An 11,674-nucleotide genomic window follows, 5' to 3' on the forward strand; every position below is an offset into this window, starting at 1 on the left:
GGGCTTAAACTTTTAAAGGCAATAGGCTATGAATACATGGCCTGCCAAATCTGCAGACAGCAGGTACAGAATATGCTATAAATAGCAAGATCTTGTAGTGGTTTTTAAAAGTAATCTTTATGAGACCACCTGCTTTTCAAAGCCACAGACAATTTTTAACCTACCACACGCTTCATTGCGACAGTAAGTACAGATGTCAACGTGTGAGAGTGACCACTTTATTAAATCGCCAGGAATTATGTTGATCTTAGATTCATTGCTAGAAACCTCTTAAGTTTTAGGTGTTAAAGACACTTCAGGAGAAGCGTAGGACTGTGTCATCCCGTAGCCCACGCCGGCCGCACGTGGAGTCAGAGGTTGGCTCGGAAGCCCGCTTTCACAGAGAACCTCATCACGGGCTTCTCGCCGGGCCGCAGCAAGCAGATGGAGCTGGGGAAGCCCTTGAGTCGCAGACGGCTCACGCCGCCGTCGGGGGAGATGGTGAGCCTCACGTGCGTGATGACATCCCGGAGCTCCAGGGTCAGGCTGTCGAACAAGTGACTTTTGTTGGCAGAGAGCTGAAAGAGAGGCAGGGAAGAGGCCCTTGTGGTAACGCAGTGTGGGGCCCAAATGGGCTGGCCCGCCGAGCCATCTGTCCGTGTGGACTCAGGGCCCATGAACCGTGACAGTTACTCACTGATAGTAAGTTGGCTTACCACAGAGAAAAGCTAGTCGGGATCGCAAGCCCGGGGATTACTGACATGAACACTCGGGTCCATGATGTTTGTGGTTCTTAATAGTTAATGAAGAGGACACACTGATAAGGAAAAGAAAGTAAGTGACCTCCCAGAAGTCATCACCCATCACTCCGTGGGAGCAACCCTCATGCCCCACTCTGACCCGCAAATGACTGTCCTCCCACTGGATGGGAGAGGACGCTTCTGGAACATCTCAGCATCCATCCCACAAGAGGACATGCTGTGATAGCTTTAAATATGCTACTCATCCCTTCTAAAAAGTTAATATACTGCAGAAACATCTTCCATATACATATATATGGAAGTATGTATATATTCTTTGCACATGATGATTTAAAACAAAACTTGGTTGTTAGAAATGCAAAGGTATGAACTAGAGCCTGTGTTTTCATGACATAAATGCACAGATAACAGTTTTTAGAAGCTTGTCCGTGTTACTGTGAAGCCGATCAGAAGGTTTGGAAAGCAAATCTGAGGGATGCGGCTAGGCTGGGGGCCAGCCTGCACAGCTCCCCGTGGGTGCCACACCTTGGTGACTGGCAGCAGCGGTTTCCACTTATGGCCCGGAAGCTCCCACTTCTGCTTGATCATGTCTTCTTCCTCCTGAGTCGTCAGGATACAACCATCCAGCTTACAGCGGTCGGGAGAATTGCCTGTCAGAGCAAACGCAGGGTGACTCTCTCTATTCTGTTTATACTCAGCACTTTGGCTTATACGGTCTTGGACTTTTTAATCAAATCAAAGACCCAGGAAAGAACAGATTGTTCTCTCCAAACAGAAGCAAAGGTGTGACGTATGTGAGAGAAGGAAAGCACCCAGCAGTGATGGGGTTGGATCGCCTGATGAAATGTAGGTGTGTGTTTCAGAGGAATCAGACTCGACCTGACATCATTAGCCAGCTGGCATGTTGGAGTTTGGATGTGCAGCATTTTACTTTGAAAGTTGAAGGCAACAAGCACCCTAGATTGCAGTTAAGTACTTGCATGGGGCTGTGTGGTTCATCTGAAACTATTTTGAAGCTGGAAGATACTTTCTTATGGTATCGTATGTCGTCACGTGAAGTAAAGAGACCGAGCTAAGTCAACCAGTCAGTGAGCAGCACCAACCCAAGTGCTGTGTTCCAGGTGTGCTCACTGTTCCCCAGGTGAGACACAGGGTCCTGAGTCTCTCTTCTCTCTGGAACTCATCAGGGTTGTGTCCAGTGGGGTTGGAGGGCCACACTCTTTGTGGGGAGAACCACTTTAGGCATCTCCTAAGACTTTAAGATCAGCAGAGGAGGGGTTGCTGATAAAGAACCTGACAGAAGGGCACCTGGGTGGCTCAGGCATTAAGCATCTGCCTTTGGCTCAGGTCATGATCCCAGAGTCCTGGGATCGAGGCCCACATTGGGCTCCCTGCTCAGCGGGGAGTCTGCTTCTACCTCTCCCTCTGCCTGTCACTCCCCCTGTTTGTGTTCTCTCTCTCTCGCAAATAAAATCTTAAAAAAAAAAAAAAAAAAGAACCTGACAGAAAAAAAAGTGCATTGTTCTCATGCCCCCTATAGCTCATCTCTTAAAACAGTGACCTCCAAGGTGGGTGAGCACGCTCCCGGGTGCACACGGAAACCCAAAAGATGCAGGAGGAGAACATGAAAGCCACTATTTCTGTTTCTATTTCTCTAATATCTATGCACATACATGCGTATCTATTAGGCCTTGTGTATTTGAGAGGACAGCTAGATCCTGGCACGCCCCCTACTCCACGACTGTCCTCATGTGATACACGGAAACTGGAGAGCAGACAGCAGCAAGCTCCTGACAGTGCAGTCAGGCACCCCGTTTACACGGACTTACTGATTGTTACCTGGTTTTAAATAAACTATCACTCACAAAGTTAACAAGTGATTTTAAACTATCCATGCAGACACCCATGGATTAAAGATATCACCAGAAATGCAAGCATCCACAAACCACGAGAAAAAAGCAGAGCTGACATCACCGCTGATCCAGAATGAGCTCTTCATCAGCTGTGTTATTTACCCCAAATATACAGACGTAGTGAAAAGAAGGGCCACATGCACCCCAATGTTCATAGCAGCAATGTCCGCAATAGCCAAATTGTGGAAAGAGCCAAGATGCCCTTCAACAGATGAATGGATAAAGAAGATGTGGTCCATATATACAATGGAATATTACCCAGCCATCAGAAAGGATGAATACCCACCATTTGCATTGGCATGGACGGAACTGGAGGGGATTATGCTAAGCAAAGTAAGTCAAGCAGAGAAGTCAATTATCATACGGTTTCACTCATATGTGGAACATAAGGAATAGCATGGAGGACCATAGGGGCAGGGAGGGAAAACTGAATGGGAAGCAATCAGAGAGGTAGACAAACCATGAGAGACTCTGGACTCCAGAAACAAAATGAGGGCTACAGAAGGGAGAGGGGTGGGAGGATAGGGTAACTGGGTGATGGTATTAAGGAGGGCACGTATGGTGATGAGCACTGGGTGTTATATGCAACTAGTGAATCGTTGAACACTACATCAAAAACTAATGATGTACTACATGCTGGCTAACTGAACATAATAAAAAAATAAAAAAGAAAGAAAAGTGAAAACAGTGACCCGACAATCAGATCTAAAGTAGTCTTCCAAAAATAGGTCACAATGATCAATATTTGAAATAATTCACTTAAATCCACTACCACTGAAGAAGAGCTTCACTTTAAATATATATTGTGTCTTGGCGTGGTAAGTGAGTGAAGTCACAATGATTCACAAGACATTTAAACATCAAGGCATCCAAAATAGGAGTATAAACTGCCACCATTTACTGACAACTAAACAATCACAAGACACCTAATCCAGTATGTATGAAAATTTCACCCGACAGTATAAAGGTTTAATATCCGCTCTTGAACTTTGTTGATATAATGACACATGCATACATTTCATAGGAAAGTAGGTTTCGAATATCAGGGGTGCTTCTGCAAATGTTTTTTTTTTTTTAACAGAAGGGCATGGTTTTGAAAATGTGTAGCTCCCTGCCTTAAAAGTCCAATCTGGAGTGGAAATGGTCATCCCCAACCAATCTGCTTCGTCCTCCTCCCCCCAGTAAGAAGACGCCATCCAGTTCTTCTCATGTCCTAACCAGAGGCTATTTCACACTCATTCCAAGTGAGATCCAGGGCCCCTATAGTAAAGAGTCTTCACAGAATCTCGTCTGACTCTGGGGGGGTCATCCAGTTGAACTCTGACATTTTATAAAGACGAAAAGTAGGGCACCAAGAGTTAGAGGAAGTTGCTCAAAACCTCACATCTGCTGAGGGTAAAAGCTGAGTCCCCAGCCCACCATCCTGAGCTCCACGCCCACAGGACCACATTATCTCTATAACCAGCACACTGGTTATATGCACTTCCTGACAGCTTACACTTACCTTTAAAATGTGTTGTATCAATTTCTATTTGAGTTATTACTCCAGGATGTGCCAATCGGAAAACTGCCCATTCACAACCCGGAACAAGGAGAATGCCGTTCTCGTCATTCTGGAATGATGAGAGAAGAATGATGAGGAAGAAAAAAAAGATAAGCCAGCTTAGTGCCATTTGAGAAACTAATTCTGGAAACCAGCAAGTGAAAAATGTTGACATGTATTTATGATATTTCTTTTATTTCTTACTATAAAAGTGTGTTTCCTAGGCCCTGATATGTAAATTACATTTTGTGTTAATTGTCTCTTTGCCTATTATTCCTTAAATGCCTCATCTGGACTCATGAGCTTATTGGGTAATTGGTAAGTTTTTACAAATTTTTAATAGGATTTTCTATGTCGATGTAAACTCATGTAGAAGGGTCTGTGTCTGAGCCCCTGGTCCTCTGATCAGTTTGTTTTGATCTTTCAAAGTAGTTATGTTCTTGGTCAAATCCATACCAATAAATGATCTGCACCCAAACCTTAGTTTCTGGCAATGGGATTATGTTCATTTTCTTTGAAAGTATTGGTTGACATGAACACTGACCCAAGAAAGGGGGTTTACCAGTAAGTTTTCAGTGGGATTAACACACAGAAAGGTGTTTTGTTTTGCTTTTGTTTTGACTTCTGCATCTCACATTAGTCACTGGCCAAAATGAACAGCTGAGTAATCTCAAGAGACCCCGATCTGTCACACATCCACAGTGGTCTCATCCAAGGGCACACAGAAAACAAAATGATTCGACTGGTGTTTTCTTCTCCTGGTTGACCAACAAATTTATCCATGGGTTTTCTATCATTAAATTGTAGATCTGCATTTCTTTATTAAAGAAACGGGGTTGGGGGGTGCCTGGGTGGCTCAGTCTGTTAAGCATCCAACTCTTGATTTTGGCTTAGGTAGTGATCCCAGGGTCAGGAGATTGAGTCCCAAGTCAGGCTCCACGCTCAGTGGGGAGTCTGCTTGGGGATTCTCTCTCTCCCTCTCCCTCTGCTCCTCCCCACCCCCTTGTGTGCTCTCTTTCTGTCTCTCAGTCTAAAATAAATAAATAGGGGCACCTGGGTGGCTCAGTCGGGTAAACGTCTGCCTTTGGCTCAGGTCATGATCTCAGGGTCCTGGGATCAAGCTCCATATTGGTGGAGGGAGTCTGCCTCTCCCTCTCCCTCAGCCCCTGCTCATGCTCACTCTCTCTCTCTCTCTCAAATAAATAAATAAAATATTTTTAAAATTTTAAAAATAAAAAAAATATAGAAACAAGGACAGAGCAGTGATGCCTTAGAGTGGCTGGTGTGGCCAGCATGGGGGCCTTCCAGGTTATGCCCTGACGGTACACTGAGGCAGCAGGGGATCCGGAAAACAGGGAGAACTACTTCTGGAACATTGCCTAAGAGCTTTCTGAAATAAGCATTTCCTTGATGTAAATTTTTTTTTTTTTTAAGATTTTATTTATTTGTCAGAGAGAGAGAGAGAGAAAGCACAAGCAGGGGGAGCGGCAGGCAGAGGGAGAAGCAGGCTCTCCACTGAGCAGGGAGCCCGATGTCGGGCTTGATCCCAGGACCCTGAGATCATGACCCGAGCTGAAGGCAGATGCTTAACCAACTGAGCCACCCAGGCGTCCCCCTTGATGTAAATTTAAAACAAGATCTAGAAAACTTTTCTGTGGCTGTTTTGGACTCCTTACCTCTAATGCTGGCGGCCTGTCCAGCCTTCTCGCGGTCTCCCAGCCATCTGCCACAGACCTGGCCTTTCCAGCTCCTGCCGAGAATGACATGGTTTAAGGGGAACATCACAGGATTTTATCTTAAATGTGAGGATGAATGCATTGGCGTCATTAAATCACAGATCCCATGCACCTGACCACTGCTACACAAATCATTTTCATTCAACTTAATGTTTTGGTAAATTCACATACAGCCAGAGGGTTAGTAAGTTTTACTTTTCCCTTTAGGCCAAAATTAGGAAGGAAAATTTCTATTGATTTACTTCACATCATAAAGGTATCAAACCCTGTGTGTCGATGGTTAATCCCATCCACTCCTGTGCTTCCTCTTAAATCATTCATACCATACGGGGTGCTTAATGTTGATGCCCAGACATCCCAAATAAAGGCCAGCTCCCAGAGCATCATCGTACCTATCATATTGTTTGGATGCCCAAAGTGTGCATTGCTGAATCCTACAGGCACCCCCGTGAGCGATGGCCACTAGGTCAAAAGGTTCTTTGGGGTCAGCTGCAGTCCAGTCTTTCTGTCCAGTACCATATACTCTAAGACATGCAATTCCACCGTCTAAGAAGGAAGGAGGACATAGTTATTTCTCACTTGGAAACGTGGCTGTTTGTGGGTCGTAAACGACAAAGCCCTCCACATCCTGCCTGCTCTATTTCTCAAATACACCAACTCTACTGCCCCAGGGCCTTTGCACCTACCATTCCTTTGTACTGGAACAACTTTCCCAGCTCTCCAAAAGACCACTTGTTGTTTTTAGGTCTCACCTTCAGTGTCATGGTCTCAGAGAGGCTTTTTCTCTCACTCTCTAGCTACCTCCTTCCAGCTCTGCCTGGCCCTGCCTGATTCCCCAGGTTGGGTGTACCATCCCTTCCCATATTTATTTCAGAGTTCAATTCACAGTCTGAAATTATCTTGTCACTTTATTTGTTTAAGCCCCTGCTGATATCAGTCTCCCAGAACCAGAGTATAAAATCTTTGAAAGCCAGAATAATGATCTATCTCTATCATCTCTATCTAGAACTGGTCCTGGCACATAGTAGGTGCTCACATTTTTTATTGGATTAATAACTCCAAGAAGGTCAAAAGGAAATTGGGAAATTCACCATAGATATAATGTTTGATGCCACAAATTAGCATTGCTAAATCCTACACAGACTCATACATGAGCATTATGTTTTTATTTTTATAACAACATATTGCTTAGCAATGCGATTGAGAATAGAAAAGATAATATTCACAGATCGTTTCTGTGAACCACAGCAGCCAAGATTAGGTCTGTAGAGCAGAGAGTACCTGCCAACATCAACTCACATTATCTGATTCTAATAAAGTGAATATTTTTATTTGTTTGGCCAGTACATCCTAGAATATGGGAGCAAGCTTTGTACATATAGAATTTTTCATTAATCAGAGTATTCTACTGAAACCAAACCCTATATATTTTTACATGAAAAATTTGATGAAACTGAATGATCTGAAAAAATTTCAGTAGAACAGTCTTGACATTTACAATAAATAAAACCGACTATGTTAGCATAATACCCTAAAAAATATACTAGAGGGAGTAATTTAGCAGAAGCTAACCTATGAGCACCACTGTTCTGGTTCACTGGACACGGTGATCCTCTTTGATGGTATAGAAGATACTTGTTTGTTGAGTGTAAAGCTGACTTGATATTTTAAAAAATAAGATTCTTCTTTACAGAGTTAATATCCAGCCTCACTTTTAATGAAAACTATCAAGGATATTAGACATGCCCCTCCATGTTCTGAGGGTGACTCATTTAAAACAACCTGTTGCCATCCTATATGCCCCATCAGGTTGTCCTACTGCTTCCTTCCCCTTTATACTTGGACCCCAGGAGAAAATATTTGCAAATCATATATCCAGTAAAGGATATGTATCTAGGATAATATAAAGAACTCTTACATACTCTTACATAAAAAACAAAAACCCAACTTAAGAATGGGCAAAAGATACTTTTCAAAAAAAATGTTTATAAATACATGTGTACATATACACATGCATAATATAAACATACTCAAATGGCCAAAGTAAGGAACTGAAAATATGCTCACCATCATTAGTCATTAGAGAAATGCAAATTAAAACCACAGTGAGATACCACTTCACATCCTCTAGGATGGCTACAATAAAAAAGCCAGATAATAGTGTTAACAAGGATATGGAGAAATTGGAACCCTTCACACTGCTGGTGAGAATATAATATAATGCAGTCATTTTAGAAAATAATCTGGTAGTTCCTCCCAACAATTAAAAACATAGTTATCATATGACCCAACAATTCCAATCCTACATATATACCCAAATGAAAAACTTGTACAGGAATATTTATAGCAACATTATCCCTAGGTAGCCAACGGGTGGAAACAACCCAAATGTCCATCAACTGATGACCTGGATAAACAACGTGGTTTATCTGTACAGTGGAATATTATTCTGCCATGAAAAGGAATGAAGTACTCCTAATAATGCTACAACGTGGATGGGCCTTGAAAACACGCTAAGTGAAAGAAGGGAGTCACAAAAGACCATTTATATGAAATGTCCAGAATGGTCCACTCTGTCAAGGCAGAAAGTAGATTAATGGTTGCTTAGGGCTGAGGGAGATGAGGGTTGATAGTAAGGGTACAGGATTTCTTTCTGAGGTGATAAATCCTTCTAAAATTGACTGTGGTGATGGTTGCACATTGCTGTATATTTCTGTAGACTTTAAACCATATACTGACGTATACTATAAACCACTGAACTGTGCACTTCAAGTAGGTGAATTGCATGGTATGTGAATTACATTACAATAAAGCTGTTAAATAAAAGAAAATGAGGGTCATTTGCACACACTACTTGATCTGCTAGTGTGCCCGGTGAAATAGAAATCATTAGAAGCCATTTAACCTAATACAGCTCAGTTCCATCATATCCTAATTGACCTAATGCCTTTTCAATAACTACCAACGGATGGTTGGGTTGGAACAAGAATTTCCTAGAGCACAAAAAGGGCAAATTATAACCCTAAAATGTTAGAGCGATGAGTGACTTCACTCTGAAATATGCCCACATTAAGTAAAGAAGCCACAGAACGGCAGATGGGTCCACATCATATTTACCCGGGAAAATGTTGAGTCTCACGTGACTCCATCTCTGCTGGGAATTGACAGGAAAATAATTGTGGCTGGAAGCAGGCTTTCCTGGTTTAAGCTCTGTCATAGGGACCAGGTAGTTCCAGTCATTGGACTTCAGCTAGCAATAAATATAAAAATGTTAGCAGCGGCTCCGGGGAACGGTAAATTTTCTCATCCTAGTGCTCACGTAGGGCCTACAGGATAGAGATACTTTGGAATAAAAATTGATGATGGATGTCTAATAAAATACTTTAATAAAAATACTAATAAAGATTAAGTCTCAGGTTTACTAAACAGAAAAAAGGCCTGAGGGTTTTTTCATCCTGATCAAAATAGCCACTGGGTGATGGTGGCAGGAGAAAAGGCAGGGGGGTTTGGGAACGAAGGACAAGATCTGAGATTCCCTCTGGGGATTCTTAGAAGAAACCAGAATGGTTATGTGAACATTCAGGAAAAACTGGGCTGTCCTCAGGGACCCTGAGACCTGGGGTTGACCAGTGACCTGAATGTTGTGACCATTTCCTTTAGATTCTTGTTCTTTAAACTGTTGTTGTTACTTATTTTCCAGTCTGTTATGATCAACACTTTTGTAAAACAGAGTATAAATTAATTACTAGACAAACTTTAAAAAACAAGAATGTACCAAAACACAAGCCCAAGTTGTTTATCAAACTCATCAGGCATAAAGTTTGCTTTGTCAAACTGCTATATAAGAAGTATGTAAGCTATTACTGTGGATTTCTGTATTTATCTCATCAGGGCAGCATCCGGTGGATGAGCATGGGTAAGCAGAGCGCCCTGAAACACACTACTCTAGACCTCACACGGGCCATGGCATTCCCTCGTACAGGGGTTGCATGAACCATTCGAGAAGCATCTGCAAAGTCACACCGGGCCAGTAAATGAGGGGAGGTGTACCTGGGTTGAATGTCCCAAAGAAGCACCCTCGTGGCCAGCCATACAGAGCGGTTCCCTTGCCGTCCCAACCACCATGACAGGTCCCCGGATCCTGTTTGCAGGCTCACCTCAGCAACAGCCTCAAACTCCTCCGGTGTGGCTGCCACTCCTGTCCTGACTCCTCTCTGTGGGATTTCTGGTTGTTTACCTGAAGGCAGATTGACCAATAGGGTTATGGTTCGTGTTCAAAATCAAAAAGAATATAGTCTCATAGTGGGCTGTATGTTCATTTTCATTCTGTCAAATAAGCCCAAAGATGACATTTCCTAAGTCAGAGTGTCAGATGACCAAAGTAATAGACACACTTGAAGTTCCTCGATATTTAAAACACTAAGTAATTCCAAAAAGTCCTGCAAAACATATGGTAGGACATTTGTTTGTCAAAATAATACATACCATTTCCAGGTTAAGTCCAACTGCAACAAATGTATCATGACTAGAGTTTTTAGAAGTTGGGTCAATGGAAATTCTGGAACATTGCCAGGCCAGTTCCAGAAACAGGACCCCCCCACCCCGCCACCCCTGGCATCCTTGGAATTGATATTTGGGCAATATCTGGGACAATTGCTGGACTTGAAGAAGGAATCTTACTTTTTGTCCTTAGTCATTTCCTGCCTCCAGAATAGCATCTCTCCATCATCCCCTAACTTTTCAGGTTCCCCCACTGTCATCAGGAGCAGGGCCCATCCTTCCACAGAGCCTCGTTCAGAGCTACTGATGCAGTGCTCTCAGCGTAAATTTGCCAACTGTCATGATTTATCTTCCCTAAGTACATGCATATGCACACACATAATGGTACCTATTTCTAAAAAAAAAATAATAATAATGCTGGGACCAACTTCAGATTATGCCAATTGAAGGAATAAAAACCCAGGTCGAACTTATAGAGCCTGTATGATTCATGTGGTCCAGCATCCCACAAAGCAGCAAGGAACCCTCTCTGAAAACCCTGTGGCTACTGCATCATGATGCACACTGGGAGAACCGAAAAGAAGCTGATACCACAGGTCCAGAGCTGGCCCAGACGTGGCTCCACACTGTCCAGGTAGCCCACTGCCTGCCACCCTCCCCTGCAACCTCTCCCCAAACCTCACGGTGCCAGGAGGGTATGCCTCTAGGTGAGGCCTCAAGAGTGTGAGAATAATGAACTCTACGTTTGGTCAAGCTAAAAATCAAAGATCACTGAACACTCTATTGGGAATCCAAGTTCTACAGCTCCGTGGCAGTAAAGTGGCCTTAGACAAGTCGCTGAACCTGTCTGGATGGAAAGTGCACATCAGGGGGCTGGGCCAGATGACCCCACAACCCCACAGTGCTCATTCTGGGGGCCGGTGGTTCCCAGGGCACCTTCTTCCAAGTTTGCTGCTTGAATTGACATTCGAGGAGCATAATCCCCCATGAAGTAAGAAATGTCCACATCGAAGCCTCGGATAATCCCTTGTATCCCCAGCTTGATGATGCACCAGTCATGACCTACGAGACGTGAACAAGGACATCCCGTCAGGTTTAACTCGTTAGATGAAGCGTGGGGTTGAACAGAACTGAAATGAAAACAAGCAGCACCCTCCTCCTGCCACAGAAAAGTGCACACAGGTTAACTCTCAGCTGTGACTTAAAGATCTCCTATAACATGGCCATATGTGGCTGGCCGCC

At 43.4% G+C, this 11,674-nt stretch overlaps 1 protein-coding gene across 1 annotated transcript; it reads right to left on the reverse strand.

Moving 5' to 3' along the window:
- Positions 1 to 204: 204 nt before the first annotated feature.
- On the reverse strand, positions 205 to 11,591 carry ALLC (allantoicase; the record flags this gene model as incomplete). The annotated part of the gene is given in 9 exon segments (XM_081810706.1): positions 205 to 557; positions 1,266 to 1,390; positions 4,158 to 4,266; positions 5,873 to 5,946; positions 6,325 to 6,368; positions 6,370 to 6,478; positions 9,050 to 9,182; positions 10,090 to 10,169; positions 11,369 to 11,591. Coding segments are annotated over 9 exon segments (1,104 nt in total), but the record flags the coding sequence as incomplete, so codon positions are not given.
- Positions 11,592 to 11,674: the final 83 nt, after the last annotated feature.

This window comes from Leptonychotes weddellii, unplaced genomic scaffold (genome assembly GCF_054177405.1).
Source record: "Leptonychotes weddellii isolate Sample4059 unplaced genomic scaffold, ASM5417740v2 HiC_scaffold_3400, whole genome shotgun sequence".
NCBI classification, from domain to species: Eukaryota; Metazoa; Chordata; class Mammalia; order Carnivora; family Phocidae; genus Leptonychotes; species Leptonychotes weddellii.